Source organism: Rhea pennata, chromosome 12 (genome assembly GCF_028389875.1).
Source record: "Rhea pennata isolate bPtePen1 chromosome 12, bPtePen1.pri, whole genome shotgun sequence".
Lineage (NCBI taxonomy): Eukaryota > Metazoa > Chordata > Aves > Rheiformes > Rheidae > Rhea > Rhea pennata.
The window spans coordinates 5,229,095-5,248,120 of record NC_084674.1 but is presented as its reverse complement, the minus strand read 5'-3'; the positions used below and the strand labels follow the sequence as shown (position 1 = coordinate 5,248,120).

Sequence of the window (19,026 nt, the reverse complement as noted above, 5' to 3'; positions counted from 1 at the left end):
GCTAGCACAGGTGCGCCCAGCAGACGAGGGTGTACCTACGAAAGAAACTGCACTGTTAGTTCAAACCCTGCTTGTAGTTAAATACAACATTACAGATTTATATATTTTTTTAATGGGTCTCGGACAATTTTGGAGTAATCCAAAGGGAACTATACCACAAAAAGAAATCCTTGCAGCTTTAGATGCATCTTAGAAAAGTAGAATGGTAAAAACTAATCAAAGTAAATGAGGTTAGTTGGTTTATATCATATAACGTCACTGCAACAATACGAATTCTACAAAATATCAAATAATTAAACTGGTAATGGTTTCTATACTTTCTATTTTTAAACCTCAATGTATATACTTTATAAAGTATATAAAGAACTGCAAGAAAATAATCTGAACTGTAAGAAAAATATCTTAAGTAGTAACTGAAAATATACAAGAGATATCGCTAAATTTTAGCCTTCTTTCTGATTTTACACAAAAACTCCATTTAGAAGACATTTTATCTCTGTACAAAACGTTGATAGCTTCTAAGAGAAAAAAAATACTGAAAAATACACAGATTTAAAAAGGAAGGTTCAGTAATGTAATCTCGGAAAGCAATTGCAGAAACAAGATATTTGATTTAGAAAACTTGTTTAATTAACAATGCTTATTAACTGTACAGCTTTAACTCATAAATACAGACGAAGTTGTAAAAAATCTCAAATGTGATTCTTACTTTAGAATTTATTTGATTCCAACGGCTGCCTTTTAATATACTAAACATGTGGAAATCAGTGCAATTTGAACAGTTGCCAAATAAAAACTCCTAACAATGAAGTAATGCTCAGTGGAGTGTACACTCATCTCTACTTTGTAGCTTACTCTTGGGAAAGGAACTAAATCAATCTTTGGTAATATAGGAAAACAAATTGACACCGCAAATAATTAACACAGATAAATATGTAAGGATTAGCATGGTTCATATTCACATGCACACTGTAAAACAAAATTCATTTATTTTCTGTAAATGAAAAAAAAAGCTCACTTAAGGTGCCACGATTGCTTGAAACTACACATGATGGGACCTATTCCTTTGCACTGAAGTCAACAGCAGTTCTGATACTGAAGCTTTTGGAGATGCAGGCATAGGCCTAAACTAATCTAAGAAGGGTGAGGAATTAATCCAGTTAGTCAAATGCATTAGAGACTATTCATGACACTTTTTTCATGAATGTACAAAAAAAATATCGTAAGGAAGCATACAACATAAAACCATTAAAAACACCATTCCCTCTTAAAATAAGAGAGGTATAGAGTTTGTAGGGCTTCCTACTGAAAGATATCTCAGTCTGAATAAGTGTTTTTTTTGAAATTACTACAGTTAACATCATCTCACAGAGGTTTAGTCCTAAAATAAATGTTTTCTCTTTAGTCTCTCATTCAGTGATTATTATTTACTCTTACAGTATGTGTGCTATTGCCAGTGCAAGACCAGATTACATGGTATATTAGAATAATGCAGTGCAATTTCTTTCTCTCTTGGGATAAAGACAATGAGTAAATCTTAACATGATAGGAATGTTTCAAAACAAAGATTGAAAACATATTTCATCAAGCCAGTCTTCCTCTATGTACAACACATTTAGAAAAAAGCAGTATACCACATTTGTGTGCATTTGCACTTAACTAAGTACAGTGCAAAATAAATGAAAGCTTTCTCTCTTACTGAAAGAGGAACAAATATAATCTGATCAAAAAACAAGTGCCTAAAAAATTTTAAAGAAACTAAAAAAACAACCAAATAAAAAGTAATGAATGGCACATTTAGTAATCAAGGCATCCATTTTCCTCATTTTCAGTAGCCATAGCCCAATCTGAAATGGTAAAAATTCAAAAAGGCACTGCACGTGGTGCTCCTGCAGGGCTTTGTCCATCCTCCTCCATGTTCAGAGCACTTCAAAACACTGAATAACAAAGACTGAACTTGGTACAGACTGCAGTTAATGTTTTCCACATCGGCCTTCAAAAGCATGATGTTCTCTGTGTGCTAAGGAAGAGAGGGAGGGGAAAAAGAAACAATAAAAATTGTAAACTTTGTTATGTAAACTTTGTCAAGAAGTTAAAAAGATGAAAATAAAAGACAACAGGGTGTGAGCAGTCAAGGAAGACAACATGCAAACAAGTGACTTGGGGAATGCACTATTCTGATAATACACTTATTCACAGCCTAAATTAAGGCATCCTTGAAAATTCTGATAGTAAATGGTTGTACCACACGAATATCTAAATTAAAAAGCATGAAATTTTGAGAGTTATCAATACATTTATCTCACTCATTTTAGGAATCTTGCATATTAAACAAGAAACCAAGTATATCCTAAAATTAAGCTTAAAATATTCTATACTTTGAATGGTAGCTAACTTTTACCTTGAAGGGACATAACTATCTATAACTTTAAAGTAAAAATTTGAATGAAATGAGAGATGCAAGACTTCTAAATCTTTAAAGATGAATCAAGCAGGTTATTCCCATGGAAATATCCTACTGGCTACTATTTCTCTAGTGAAGGTAGAAATGAACTAATACAAAATACTTACGTTTATAAAACACTGCTTTAAAAGATGTGTGGGGCAGAAGTTTATGTATCTTTTCTAAAACTTTTGCTTCACTTGCTAAAGAGGCGTTCACGTTCCAGACTTGTACAACATCTTCACGGTCACGAACACTGACGCTAACCCCTATTACTTCATCATCTGTACAGAAGAGGAAGCATTATTAAAGAATTCTTTAAAAGTGAGGCATGTCTTATTTGATACTTATGTATTATGAAACACTGCCCAAAAGCTGAACAAACTCAAGAAAGGAAAGACAGCGATCTCCAATGAAGAGAATACCAGTGCAGAAACCAGACAAAATAGTTACCAGAAAGAAACAAACATTATTACTAGTAGAAACTATTGTAAATATTACCTCAAAATAGTTTTAATAAATTGTCACAAGGTTATTCATCTTTATTATTGCACTCTTATCCTTTACTAGAAGGGCATCAAAATATTCACTAAAGTTAGTAACATAAACTACTAAAGCTAATTTACTTCAGCAACTTATAAGCAAAATTTTGAGGGGAAAAACAACTAATACCCCGTGAACAGTGCCTGCCAGAGATTGTACATTACTTTTTCCAGACTGTAAACTGTATTGCTGTGTTTTCCCTTTCCATTTTGTCAAAGAAGCAGCAAAAAAATAATTAATAAAACCACAGCCAGGCCTGCTGCTGCTGCTACCAGCGTTGATAACTCTGTACTTGAGCAGAGAAGCACTTCTTAGTAGGAAATCCCCCGGATGCGGTTCTGCGGATAGCCCCGTCTGAGACCCTGTTGGTGCCGAAAGGGAAGACTGCCTCCACCTTCCTCCCATCAGTTGCCTCCTCCTTCCCTGGGCAGAAAATCTCCCTTCTTCTTGATATGAGCTCAGCTATGCATACTGAGGTTTTTAATAGCACCTATTGGAAATGTCTTCTGCGGGTAAAGGATTTGAGGCTTGTACTCTCCTTCTTATAATCCTGAAATAAGTCAGGCAAGCAATGAATACGTTATCTAAGAAATTGGCTCAGTAAACCCTTTTAGAAAAAATAAAACAAAACAAAACAACTAACTGAATATAGAGAACCAACCTAATGTAGCATGCCTGCTCTGCTATATTAACTATGTTTGAGAGAGAATATTTGTTTGAAAAATCTTTGCTGAGTTGCTCTGTGAACTAGAGAAACTGAATTCTTTTCTCCTGAATGAGAAAGCAGAGATGGAACACTTCCTAATGGGATATTCCTTAACATTAAATAAAAGCCAGATTAATCATACATATATATATATATATGTCTAGGAGTAAATATAGTCACAAGAAATTATGAGAAATAAGTTAAACTGAAAACTTAGCTTAGTAATCAGTTCTCGGAATTCATTCCCTATAGGCCACTGGATTGACAAGTTAATCATTTACTTTACCTAGTAACAGTTCTGCAAACGAACCTTAGCTTACGAAATGGTCACAGACTCACGCTTGCTTTTCATGACTAAGATACAGCATGATGACACATCTTAAGCAAGGTAGCACTCACATGCCCTTCCTGAGGACCATTTAAAGTGAAACGTGCAAGTCTGCAAGCACAGAGATGAAATTTATTCTGAAATGACTTCACTGAATTATTACACCTGAACAAAATCATGTACTGGTTTCTGGATGATTAAAGACTGTTTTCTAGTAAACCAACAAGGCATTTTAAGAATTTTTATGTAAATTCAATTACACTAAAGACTGGCTTGACCTAAGCAATATTTTTAAGTGATAATGAAAATACCACCTTTGGCTAGAGCGCTAACCTGAGATTCAGGAGACCCAGGTTTGTATCATGGCTCTGCTGCAAGTTTTTAATGTAATGATAGGCAAAACACTCAGCTTCTCTATTTCAGGTCTTCTCTGCTGCTTCCATTGACAACTCGTCACCTTATTAGGAGACTCAACAGAGACCATGAGGGGTAATAGGGGTGTCTGTCTAATTTAGTCACTTCCAGCTGAGATAGTACAAGCAATCTACTATGAAAATGTAATTTCTTGTTGGATTCCAAGAGTTGCAAGCTGTTGAACTCAAATCTAGAGTTATTTCTGCCCCAAGACAGTCAGAAAACCTTCTCCTCCTCTTAATGACAAATGCGTACGAATAGGATTTCATGCTTTGTCCTGTATTTTTAGTACTGTTTCCACAGTCTGCATTCAAACTCCCTGTTTGTGATGCTAGTCTAAATTATTTTTAAAAGTTACCTGCTGCACAACAATCTGTAAACTGCTCTCCAATAGTTGCTAACAGTAGTTCTTTCCAAACTGCAGCCTAGGAAGAAAAAAAAACAGTTACTATTGTGTTATTTTCTCTTAATTTAAGTGTTAGGCTTGCTACCTCAGTTTTGAGTGGATTCTCTTTCTGAGGTTGTCTGGACAGAAAAAGAGTACATTGTACACTGAATGGTATGCAAATGAACAGTTGCACACTATATTATTAATTTCTTCAGTATAGTTAGAGCAAGTTTAGAGTCTGATAATAAATACCACAACTCAGAGCTGTTCTAATAAATATTTTAAATATTTAAGTATAAATTTACCTGCTCTATATCTGGGTCCATGACTCATCCTGAACGCACTAATTACTATAAAGCACGAAAGTAGATTTCTCCCAAGAATTTCGTATGATAAAAAGACTATAATGCTCCACTTGTAATCATTTGTTTCTATGGAAAATAATTACTATCCACTTTAAAAAAAGTACCAGAAAACCCTACCAGTGAACTAAATGTATTTATATTTAAACATCATGCCTGCTTCTCCTTGACTATGACTTTCAACAAATTTAAATGCTAACTAGAGAATTAAAACTGGAGAAAAAAAGCAATCAGCCAGTTTTCTTTGGCTCTGTTAGAGTAATTACATTGTTATTTGCTTTTGACATTTGTTATCACCTAAGCCAAAGAGCATTCAGAACTTGGAACCTCTTTTTTTAACACATTACATGCAGTTCTAACGCATTCAGTAATATGCTCCAAGGTGTGTGGTTACAAAGACATAAATTATTTTTTAGAATATGGCAACATCTATATTCGCCTATACCTCCATAATGACTTTTTCATATACTGCTTCTAAGGAATGTATTTTCTGCTATTCTGAGTTAGCTTGGGTTTTAGTACTATTAAAAAAGGAAAAAACAAATCAAATGCACCAAGGTTAAAACAAAAAGCAAGCAGCTATGAAGAAGATAAACCAATAAACTGCTTTAATGGAGTTTCTAAGTACTCCTAAGCCATCTTCTGGGGTACAAAAGATAAGCATCATGCATTTCTGTGACTTGATAATTACCAACTAATCCAATGCATAATATAGATCTAGGCTATGGAAAGAATTATTTGATGCAACGCATCAATGAGGCAGTTTGAAGATGTCAGTGTGATAATCTTTGACATGATGCATTTTGCCTGCCAGTGGAAGAGTTCATACATGAATGTTGAGACTGACCATGCATACTCTCATTACCAGGCATAGTGCTCACTACTGTGAGTTGTCCTAATGGTCTCATGGGTAGGAAGCACTTCATCCAGTAGTAAGCAGTTGCAGGATCAGGCTTATGAGGATCTAAAAAGTATTAGTTTTCATATTAAAAATTGACATAAAGAAGTGTCACTGTATACATGCAAAAACATTTTCAAATGTCAGTATTTTGTCAGTTAGTTTATCATACCATCTGAAAGACTGATATCTTTAGGAAAGCTACCTCTCCCTCCCTCCACACCCTCATCAAAGCATTGCTAGAGCATGTCATCCTTTCCACTCAGGTCTGTACAAGACAGTTCTTCTTAGCCTAAGAGCTACTGTGAGGATGTGTGACCATTAGAAGCATGAAGCCAAAAATGAGAAATAGGCACGAAGATAATATTTACTCCATTTACAAAGATACTAAAAGCTGATTCAAGTTCATCTCAGATTAAAACTTTCAGAAGTAGCCAGAGATGTGTGATATTTAATTCCAGAGATCAAAAAAGTTTCCTTCATTTAGCCTGTGAAAAAACATGTATCTCTGAGGTTTCTAAATTCACCACCCAAAAATGCAAGCCCCCCAAACTGCTTGTCACTTCTGACAATCTTCACACTTTGGATTATAAAAGGAAAAAGAAAATTTCAGTCTTTTGTGATCACTTGGGATTGGAAAGGAAGAAAGCTGCAATTCACATATGGAAAAAAAAAACCCACAGGCAAAATCAATTAACTTTTGGCTGAAATTTCAAGTACCATCTTTCAGCATTTAATGCCTTTTGCAAGGCTGTCACATTTTTCTTACACGTCACTTTTAGCATTTAAAGGCCTGATCCAGAACACACTTATACACATAAATAACACATGTGAATAGGTCAAATCTCTTCATTGTGACAGTTCACAGGAAAAGTTACTCACATGCTTTTAATAGGGGCACAAAGCCCAGCACACAGAAAACAAAATTTTTTCAGCAGGCCTAAAACAATGACATGCCTGAACGTATTTTCTATTTTAAACTTTAAAATTAAAAAAGAGCAAATCAAAGAGCAAATCAAAAAGCGCTACGGTTTTATAAGACATGCACAAGGTGATGTGACAGCTCACGGTTGCCAGCAAAGGGGACTACCTCATCTTCCTCTTTTCTCCTTTACCCCACAGACTCCTCAAAAATATTTCCTGATCATATACTGATCAAATTAAAAAATAATTCTGCTATCTTTGTGTGTTGAACCAGCTCACAGAATGATCTGATAAGCACCACTGTCAGGACAAGTGGGACTGGGAAAGGAGAAAGAGCAAGATCTTCCCCCTTCCAGTGGGAGCAAGGCATTAGACGGGATTAGCTATCCATGGAAACAAAGTCCTAGTCTTCAACCGGCACGAGAAAGGCACAGTGCAAACAGTATACGTCTACAGGAGTGCGTACAAGCAACGGTAAGCACAAAGAGTCCTACTGAGCCTGACAGAGAGCTTAGTCGCACTTGACACTTCAGTGAAACTCTGGCAGTCGTGCTGAACTGTGTGTGGATTCTTGAAGAGTATCACTAAGGTTTTGGCTATAACCTAGCATTTAGTATTACCAGGAAAAGATGTTTATATTTTGTTTTGGACACCTGTAAGCATACAGAGTCTTGAGAACAAAGGCACTTGTAAAATACTACGCCTGCCAAATGGAAATGGAGTACAACATTTCAACTTTGGCTTGATTTGTCACCATACAATGACAAATATTGTCAAAAACAAGATACTGAATTAGCTAAAAAGAAATGTTCTCTCACTGTCTTGCAATAAAAAGTTATGAATTTTAAAATGGTGTCTGGTTGTTGTACTGGATGATGTCAAAACTGAAAAACTTTACACAAGCTTTATTTCACAGAGTTTAAAGAACTCCCCTTGTTAAATCATTTCTAAGTAAAAGGTGAATATTACGTACCGTACTTTCCTTAGGGACCTTCATTTTCCACACACCTCCTTTGGCATTACTTTCCTCTTCCCTGGTTATGGGAAATATATCAGTAAAATAAACATTCAAATCCACATCAAGATAAACCTATGTCTGGGGTTTTATTTTCCCAGAAAACCCCCATTTGAAATGCAATTACTAACTCCAGGTAGCATGACTCAAGCTATGACTTCTGACATCAGAGATAAATCTTTCATTGTTCATACGAAGTGTATCTCTCAACACCTAATCCCTCTCCTAAGTTTTGTGTGTTGGAAAATACTTACATTTTCCCTGACCACAGACTATCTTTGAAGTGGCTGCACACTATATGGGAACATGCCACAAAGCAATTTTATGTTTTGCTATGGTAACCTTTTATTTTGGAAAAACTCTGACATATTTTCACATAAGCAACTTGTTACTCTCAAGTTCATTCAGTTTAACAGAACTTGAACACACTTCATTTCAGTTCTGAGACAGCTAGAAATTAATTGTTCTAATTTAGAGAAAAAGACTGAAGTTGTCTGGGGTCAGGACAGACATGATCAGAAACTGCTTTATAATGGCAAAGGCACAACAACAAACCTGCAGACTTTTCAAGTTTATTCTGTCACTATTCTTTTTATAAATTTTACACTTGGGGCTTTCAGTTTTCTGTTAGAACTCTGTAAAAGCAGACACAGCGTAAACTCTGAAGTTTTCATAAGTATACTCTAAAATTCGCCTTTTGAATATCCAAACCTAAGAGGGTTGAATACAAAACCTATAAAGATTCCCCAAGATCAATGGGCTCCCATCAATCCAGACAAACACTGGGGAAAGAAAGGAGGCAAATTTTGGAATGACACCTTCAAAAATCTGCAGTCTTCATTTTGCACTCCAGAATTTGTTTTTACTCCTAAAAACTAGGCTGCAATTAGCCCGCATGCTGTAACTGTAATCAGAGAAAAGCTTCTGTGCAGTAATTACTGAAAAGTTAGTGGGCTTTGATCATATCAACATCTTGCAATCCCTTTCCTAAAATACAGCATACACATTTACTTTGATAGTCTTAAAATAGATGTATCATCTTCAAAAAAGATCTTGACATTTCACACCCCTACTAGACACTTACCAAATCAAAACTAAAAATAGAGAAAAAAAACAAAATGTTCCCACTCATCCTGACAAAGATATCAAGACCTCCACACAACTGCCTACTTGATTTGTACAGGCACCAATGTTTCTTTCAACCTACTTTAGCTATTCTGACCAGTAACAGTATTTTTAGAAAAGTAATGTATGTTTTCAGATATATTTCATTTTAGAAAATTATTTACTTCTTCAGATTAGCATGGAAACCTCCTGTAGTAAGTCAACATCCAGTTAGGCATTCTATGATCAAGTTAAAGGACTCTAATTCAATCACTGTCTAGTGCAAATGATGCCGAAAAGATCAAATCTCCTCAGAAAATGTTTAAGCTATCCAATTAGAAAGTAAAAGAATTTTATCAGGAAGAAGGCAGGCTAGCTCAACTTCTGGGGAAAAAAAATCACTGATTTATACCAGTCTCATAGGAATTTGCTGCAACTTATCCCTTCATAATGGCATCATTAAATAGTTACATTTAGCTTTAATCTAAGCCCATATATACAGTGTTATGCATATGAACCATACTTTTGCATGGGTAAAGAACTGTCAAGGAGCATCAGTCATTTATACTGTTACTACACTACCTTCAGTGGAGAGGAAAAAAAATTAAGTTAAAAATAATTCAAATACTAGTAACCCATATGAAAGCATAATATACCATAAAGTATTTTCTGTGTATTCTTGAACCAAAATTTGGAGACATAATGTATTAATTTTTAATTCATAATTTGATTTCTTATTTACATCTAAGTTCCAAAGTGGACAATTAAGTTATAGTCTTTTGAATATAGACTCTCTTCAGCACAAGTAACTTTCAAGCTTAAAAAGATCCTGATAGACCTACAAAAGAAATATCCTTAGTTCAGCCATTTGCAGGCAACAGAGACAAGACACTCCTGTCCCACTTGTGCCTCCTTTCACCATGTACTTAATGTTTTTCACTGCCCACTCCCAGAAATGTCTAATGATAACACACTTACCAAAGCGGCCGTCTCTCTCCCCTCATTAAATGGTAACTACATCTCAGCGGCAAATTTGTCACAGGAGGGATGTTGTTGTAGACACTCCAGAAATTCTTAAAAATAAAAAAGTATAGTTGCATTAACATGTGAGAAGAACTTTCATGAGGTTTTGCTACCTTTATTTTCTCCAGAACCATCACGTATTTTACTCTAGAGAACTATCATCTTCTTGTACTTTATAAAAAAGGCTTTGAAATCATCTTGTTACAATTTCACTTCTTAAAGATTTTAAAGATTATGTTGCAGCTACATGCAGTGGATGTAACATTAGATACGAATACAATTTTAAAACTAAACATTGCAACATTATCAACATTACGTGATAATTTTTGTGGCCCTTGGCAACTTCATCTAATAGCTGTTTCCATTATCCAGTCACTAAAAGAGAAGAAAAACTATTAAAAATATAAAAATTGATGTAAAAATCAGGGAGAGAGGGGAATATTTATATTGAGTTCTGCATTCCATTTTTGCTTTTTTAATGCTAAGCAGTAATCAGCTCAAATTATCACAGAAAAGATACGTAAACAATTACCACCCCGTGGCTGGCTCAGACTCACAAGTACCCATTGCCCCACACTGCTGCTGTGCAGTCCTTGCCCTGCGCAATACCCTACCTTCCGCTGAAAACGGGGAAGCGCGCACAAATGCGCGATCCTGTGGATGAGCTGATGACACTTGGTTAAACCTCATTTTGAAATGGACCAATTTGTGCTGTCAAAATTGATTTCACTGCCTGAACGATGTGGACACTGCTAATACAGACAGGGAAAGAGAACCTTCCCCAAAGGTCTGCAAAGAACAACCTCAGACATTACACCAAAGTACTGCCACGGATAACCTTGTTTCCATAAAACTTCTAAAACCAGTTTACCTCTTAGATTGATCCGCTGAGAGGAAACATCTCATGTAATGTAACAAACTGCACAAATATTAGTAAGACAGCTTCACTTAAAGCTACAGAAGATCACCATGGTTGGGTTCTTCCAAGGAGAAGGCTTTGGCATCACCTTAGAAGTTCAGCGATCTAGTGAACTAAGTCAGCTTAGCATTAAGGTAAGGCAAATACCAATTCATTGTATTTCACACCAACATGGGCAGTAAAACAGAAATGCCGCTTTACTTGCAAGAGATGCCCACTGATTGGCATTGATGGTTTAAAACTAGATGACATAGAAACATGCGGAATTTCTCACTGCTGCAAATATCCATATTGTAAAAGTACCTAACCATAAGCCAGTTCACTGGGAAAAAAAAAAAAAAAAAAAAAAAAAAAAAAAAAAAAAAAAGTCAAGCTTAAGGGCAGAGACAGGAAAATCAACCACAAGTTCTAACTTTGCTGTATTAAAGCACAACTAGAGAAAAAGCAGGATAAATACTTAAGTATAACAATCCAACAGCAGCACCAAAAGAAACTGGAATGGTTAAAAAGAGTGGGTTTGTCTGATCAAAGCAAACCAACATACTTCATCCTTTTCTGGTCTGGAAAGCCAAATGAAATTCCAAGAATGACTAAGTTATAGCACATACAAAGAGCAGTACTTACATTTCATACCACAGGTGAGCGAAGGCATGAGTGTGACTCATCCATACAAGTGTGTTAATGTAACTTCACACCTTAAGTTTCAGTTTTCATGTGTAGGAACTACTGTAGTGAAGCTTAATCTTACCTGTACTGTGTGTACTGTATAAATCTTCTTCAAATTTGATGCACATTCAGCTGCTGTAGTACCAGGAAGTGACCTTGAAAAAAAGTAGAGGTTAATAAAAATATGTATTTTACCTGGGGGCAGGGGAAGATGGATAGAGAAAAGTGAATCATATTAGCAAGTTGTTGAAACATTCATATGTCAAAGTTACAGAGTAAACTTCAATTTAGATGATCATTACTTATTTAAAAATAGGAATTCAATTATTCTTACACTTTAGGCTGAATTGAGATTTGTCAGGTAGTTTACAAAATTATGTTTAGATTAGACAAGTGAATTAACCAAAACTAACTGTGTTCCTTTTAATGGACACCCCACTCTCCTTTCTGCTTTTAGACTTAAAAAAAATGGTTTGAATTTTAGGGGGTCTTAGTAACTGAATTCAAGCTAACATCCAAGATTCCTTTTTAATTGCATTCAGTATAACCCAGATGTTTCTTCCATTAAAAAATATTCTCAGTATTTCATACTTCCATCTTCTTTAAAAAATGTTAGCTATATAATTAATTGTAATTATATTCTAAATTTGAAGTCCTGCTTACTCGCACACACCACTAGATGGCACAAAACTACAAATTCACACAACTAGCGGAATAAGGGAACTCACGAAGCCCTGTTTCTAAAGGGCTATTTCTAAAGCAGAAATTAGACCACCAAAGAATCTTTATTTTGAAACAAAGCAACTTTCCATTTCATCTTAAAAAGAGCAAACACAAACGTATAACACAACTGAACCTGAAAAAAAAGACAACACAGTAGATCTAAGAAACAGAGAGAAAAACTAAGTTGTTGCCCAGGTACCTGCTGAAGAAAGATCTAAGGATAAGGGGAAAGGAGACCCCAGCAATCCCCCCAGCTATGCGGCTGTCTTGCCACGACACATCCGATCAGCACAGAAGCGTTCAGGAACGCACTCAAAGACCGCCCGGTTGCTGAGGACACAAGCCAGGCGCTGGGGCAAAAGCTACACATGTAAAGGAAGATGCTGAATAATTAAACCTAAGCAAAACTACGAAAACAGCATCACATTTTCAAAACTCTGATATTAACTCTGATGGTTTTTGATGGAACCTGTCAAGATGAATGACTTAAAATACATTAAAAAATAGCAGAGAACTCCCTCTTAACTTTTTCAGTACAGAGCAGAAACTAATGTCTAGTAAACTACTTATCTGTTACTCATTAGACATGGAAAACCAAGAAACTGATAAACTGAAGTTGCCTTTTCTGCACTCTGCACTTAAAGAATAAACAGAAAAATTCAAACTGAACAAAAACAGAGATGGTCAGCTGGCTTCCTAATGCAGGATACAAGTAGCAACTTAAAAGGGAACAAAACTTTGCAGGTGATTTAACTTTATTTGCTGGTAGGGAGCAAGAGGGGTGTGCAGTGCAGTATCACTTGTGTCTTCTTAGTGCTGACCTCTCAAACGTTGTTCCATAAACTGGCAAAATGGAGATGATTTTGCCTCTCCACATCTCACACCCTCGTCCGAGAAATTACTTCTGTTAAGTACTATATCTGCCAGTTTGCTAACTCAATAGCCAACAATATGTATGGAGTTAACTTTGCTTTATGACTTTGCTTTACAGTATCATCATTCGATATATTCAAAATGATACTGCTTTTGAGACCCTGTGATAATAAAGTCTATTCAAGTGCGAGATAAAAAGATATTCTGTAACTCCAGCCAAAGGTTATCTAGGTATTCACAGCAACCATTTCGCAATTCTAATGCCATTCCAGAAATCAGCTGAGAATGAAATACAGAATATTCCACTTTGAGGTCATCAAATGATTCGTTTTGATAGTTGCAAATAATATATTCCAGAGAACCTATGTGATCAGCTGGCAGAAAACACCAACCAACCAGTAGATTATTTATTTGAAAATTTAAGGTGATGGACTATTCTTTTGTTCCTAGTAACTTTATTGGCAAGTCCTTCATGCCCACAAGATTCAGCCTTTCATCCAACTCTGGAAAGTATCATTGATCTTTTGGGCTGATCTCTAACACCAGAAGTTTTTTTTTATTAAAAAAATACTTAGAAAAGATAAAGACATCTCCAAAATAACTATTCAAATACCCAGCTCATCCCTTTTTATATGTTACAACCAGCTTAGGAATACTCTGCTATACCTCTAGATCATTTGTAACCTATTATTTCCGTATGCAGCTGAAACTCCAATTCATGATTTGATTAACTGAGAGAAACAAACTATTGAAAGGATTGCAAATTATAAAATGATAACACACATCAATTTAAAAGTTTCAGTTCTGCACCATTTGCCACACTGAGCAGAATTACACTTGCATAAATTAGGATTAATGCATAAGACAGAAACAATATATTAGTTACAGCCAGCCAAAGTGGCAGTCATTAAAACAAAGTACTCAAACTGCACACAACAAGAGGAAAAAGCACAATTTCCTGCCAGATTACAGAACACCAACAAATATGAAGTGCTGCGTTTCTGTGATAGACACCCATAAGCTCCACAAATCACCAGAGATGGCAACTGAGTGTTTTTTGTGCCTCGAAAGCCACAAAATAGTGATTTTTTTTTAAATTGAGTACGTAGGAAAAGTTTAGATTAAATTAGCACAAATGGTAGATGAGTTTCAAATGAAAAAAAATGTAGAAATTTCCGTTTCTGCAACTTTTCCAGCAAACACTCAGTTATGATATAAACTAGGAGTCATAAGATGGTTGTGTACTCTCCTGAAAAAACTCCCAATATATGCTTCTGCAAAACAGGAAAACTGCAAATATTGATCCTTAAAATGAAGCCATCAGAGAATCCCCTCATTTGGAATAATTTTACTGCCATCGGCAACAACAGTAATCTGACATGCCACGTGGGACATTCAGCTCAAGCCATGGCAAACAACTAATTTCCCCGTATCTCCCGTATCTTACAGAGAACTGCAGGAGCATTAGTTAAGAGCGCGAGAAACGGAGCCATGAGTAACCTGCCCAAGGTGAATCCTAACACCAGCTCGCAGCTACTTCTTTATTACTCCACTATGAATAACGAACAAAGATGCAAAGATAAACTCCAGTGTTTTATCCGTGAATAAATCTCCAGGTGGTCATGCTTCTGTTAACATCTAACACCAAACTGTAGCTCTTCTGTTTCCCTACAAGTAACTAAGGGTAGGATTTTTTCCAGATGTTCGCACACTGGCCCATTCTCAATGTGAATCTTATCATGGCTTCAGTGGGAGCAACTTGGAACGTGGCTGAGCACTTCAGAAAATATCAGTGTAAGTATTTAGCTGCAACTGGTTTTGGTATAAATAAGCAAAATATTTAATTCCAAAGCATATACTCAAAAACATGCTGTGGCAACTAAACAAATGTAGTAATCCATTCTGAATATGGACAAAGACTGATTTCAAGCTATCAAAGCCTGTCAAAACGCATTTACTGGTTTGAACATTTTTATAATATAAACCATCATTTTTCATTGTAAGCCACCTACTCATGAGCTTTAATAGATGAAATAGATGATCTTAGATAAATAAGATTTTGCTATAGGGAAGAAGGGAAAGTATTAAGTTTTGTTTCAAATATTTGACGTATTCAGCTATAAAAATTCATAATTATTATGAAAATGGCTCAATTATCAGAATTTATCTACTAAAGTTTATTTATATAAAACTCTTCAGTGTAACATGGAGAGAGAAAAATAAGCATATACAGATAATGTGTTTTCTAAGAACATTTTCACTTTCCTGAAGCAGACTAATAGCATTGCATTACATTTGATAACATTCATTAACATGTTCTTCCTTTCAAAAAACAAATATATAAAAGTCAAACTGTTCTTACAACAGAAACAAACTAACTTAAAATCTCTGCTAGAAGTCAGGCAAGAAGACACAACAGGCCATCCATGATCCTTCTGCCTGACCTGTATAGACGTACATTCAGACTTCCCCGAAGGAATCAATCTTTCACAAAATTCAGCTAGAGGTGAGCCTTCTGTACTAGACTTTAACGCAACCTATACTCATTTTCTGACAACACTGATTCGTAAAGGGAACTGATACTTTCCTTACGGTTGGTTGAAATTGGTATATTAGCAACAATAGCAGCTGAGATGCAGGTAGGCTTTCAGAAGATGTCTTTTTGCAAGGGCATGTAAAGTCTCCATCATCGCGTGTGCTTTCATACACACTGTGCCAAAAACTCACCGCAGACAGAACCTCTGGCTTCTCACGGTGAGCCTGAAAATCAGGCAGCTTCTAACGCTAATAAATTTTCTTTATTATTTTGTATGGAATGGCTTACTCAGTGTAGCATTAAAAATAAAATGGCATACAATACTCAGTCTAAACTATAGTCATGATTTGCAAGGTTTACAAAGTAGGCTCTTTGCTTCATGGCCATACATACATGAAAAAAGTGTAAGCAGTTTCATATCCTTATATTTACACAAAATCACACTCAGATCTACATCCCAAAATCCCAGTAAGGGATGGTTCCAAATGCCAAACAGTATTTGTTATCAATGATACCAAACCTTGATGATACCAAGCCTTGATGGTCTCACCACATTTGACTTTTCCTTTTGTTCAATCCCCATGTTGAATGTGCTACACAACCTGAATCCAATGACCAGATTTCTAATCTTTATTTTTAACTTGTTATATTCAGTGAGGCATAACCATATTTTGTTGTAAAAAAATTGAAGATTGTTGAAAAATTGAAAGAAAAGAGTTGCAAAATCTAGAAATGCAATCTTTAGTTCAAAAGCCAGAGAGTGTTATGAAGAGGACCCTGCACCAATGCAGAACTTCACTGAGATGAACATGAGTGCAAAGCTCTCCGGCATTAATCCACTTCCCAAGAAGGCACCAAAGGCATCTGCCCACCTTGCTGAAATGCCATGTCTTGTAATGCCACCACTGAGCTGCATGCAAAAGCACTACCAGCAGGACACACAGCTATGAACTTGGAGACCTGCAGCATGGAAAACCAAACAGCAGAGCTAAACTCATGGGTTTAGTATATTTAGCATACAACCTTAAGAAATCTTTACAATCAAAAAGAAAATCTTGCCTCTCTTAGGAGAAAAGACTGACAGCTTTTCCGACTGGCTGGCCAACTGACATTTGAAGATCATACATATGATCTTACTTCTCAAACTGGTGAATAATATTCTCCCAAATACTTTCATCATTCTCGCTTTCCTAAAACAAATATGGGATAATATATGAGAAAGCAGTAGCAGATGGTAAACACCGTAGCCACGCACGCCAAAAAGGGCTTAGCACTTACAGGAAATGCAAATGTTCAATATGAGACGTGAGACAATGATAACGAGCTTGACCTGCTCACAGCAGTACAGCCTCCAGATGCTACGCTGACGCCAAGGCATTTACAGAAATACGTGCCGATGTGAGATAAAGACAGTTCTGATGCAGGAAACGCATCAAGTGACCATGTTACAAGGTGAGGTCATTAAACCTAAGGCAGTTATTTGGTAGCACATCACTGTTGCTATATATAGCACTACTTAGCTGGTGGGCATTCATTTTAACCGTATAACTTAATGATATATTATGCAGCTCTTGCAACATAAGTCATGGATTTCTCTCACAGTAATATGATAAAAAAAAAGGCAACTCTGCATATCCATCTCAGCATCCATTTACCCCTGACTCTTAAGAGTCACTTCTTCCTGCCTTTCAGTCCAATTTAGAGTGATACGTAACAGTAGTCAAAACCAGCTTCACCTCACAGGAAAGCACCACTGCCCCTTGTCGTGCTTTTTCTGCAGTCAGTAAATAAACTCATGCACACGGCTGTACCCGCTGGGAAGTTCACCCTGTACCCACGCAAGCAGCGCTCCCACAGCCAGATCTGTGTGGGCGGCCGATGAAGGCTGCAGCTGCTTCCCCGGGGCGCCGCAGAGACACACGAACCTTCGCACGCTGCAGTAAATTACATTTATGGCTGCGCACTAGAAGGTATCGCTTGTGTGCTTTCTAACGCCTTAAATGGTTTTCCACTGCATGAAACAGCCCGTCTGTTTTGCTGTCGCCCTCCCTCCTTGGCGTTATTCTAGCATTGCTGCTGGTAAACAAAACACAGTAGTGTTTTGCATATAAATCAGTAATTATGGTTTGACCGTTGGCCCCGTATTTTTTACAGCAGGCCCCGGACTTCTGTAAATTTAAGGCAACAGTTGTATTTTTAAGGAATTTACACATGCTCCTAGATTTGTAATTGAAGAAACAACGATACTATTTAAATGTGTGGAACCGTAGGAAAAAGAATCGGCGGAAAAACCGTTTGATAAGAGTGTGAAATACAGTGAAATCAGACTTTTTTTTAAAAAAAAAACCCTCACGATGTAACCGCGCAGGCTGCGCGCCGGAGCGCAGGGTGAGGCGGCGGGCGGCTCCTCGGGCCGCGCCGGGCCGGGCCGGGCCGGGCCAGGCCGCGCCGGGCGGCGGGCGCGGGCTCGGCGGGGCCGCGCTGCGCCAGGCCGCGGCGCCCGCGGGGCTCAGGCCCGCCGCCCGCCGCCGCCCGCCGCCCCCGGCCCGGCCCGGCCCGGCCCCGGCGCCCCCCGGCCCGCACCCACTTGTCGAGCCAGAAGGTCCACGGCGAGTGGAGCGGCAGCGCGGGCGCCTCGGCGGCGCGGCAGCGCGGCGGCTCCGGGCCCGGCGGCGGCGGCGGCGGCGCGGGGCGGCGCAGCGCCATCTCCGTCGGCCGCGCCGCGCCGCGCCGCCCCGCAGCGCCCGCGCCGGCCGCGGGGGGCGCCGGGGCCTCGGCCGGGACAGGCCGGGGCCGGGGCCGGGGCCGGGGCCGGGGCCGCGCCGGGGGGCGGCGGCGGGAGGGACAAGGGGCACCCGGGGCGGGGGGCAGGCCGGGGGACACGGGGAGAGATGTGAGGGGGGACAGGGGACACGGGGGTGAGCAGGACACGGGCAAGGGGACACGGAGACACCAGGGGATGAGCAGGACCCAGGCAAGGGGACACGGGGATGAACAGGACATGTCCGAGGGGACAGGGGACACGGGGGTGAGCAGGACAGGAGCAAGGGGACACGGGGACACCACGGGATGAGCAGGACACGGGCAAGGGGACACGGGGATGAGCAGGACATGTCCGAGGGAACAGGGGACACGGGGGTGAGCAGGACAGGAGCAAGGGG

The 19,026-nt window shown here is 38.2% G+C and overlaps 1 protein-coding gene across 1 annotated transcript; it reads right to left on the bottom strand.

Moving 5' to 3' along the window:
- Positions 1-607: 607 nt before the first annotated feature.
- On the bottom strand, positions 608-18,529 carry EIF4E3 (eukaryotic translation initiation factor 4E family member 3; the record flags this gene model as incomplete). The annotated part of the gene is made up of 7 exons (XM_062585492.1): positions 608-2,020; positions 2,572-2,727; positions 4,793-4,859; positions 7,980-8,040; positions 10,104-10,198; positions 11,816-11,888; positions 18,453-18,529. Coding segments are annotated over 7 exons (576 nt in total), but the record flags the coding sequence as incomplete, so codon positions are not given.
- Positions 18,530-19,026: the final 497 nt, after the last annotated feature.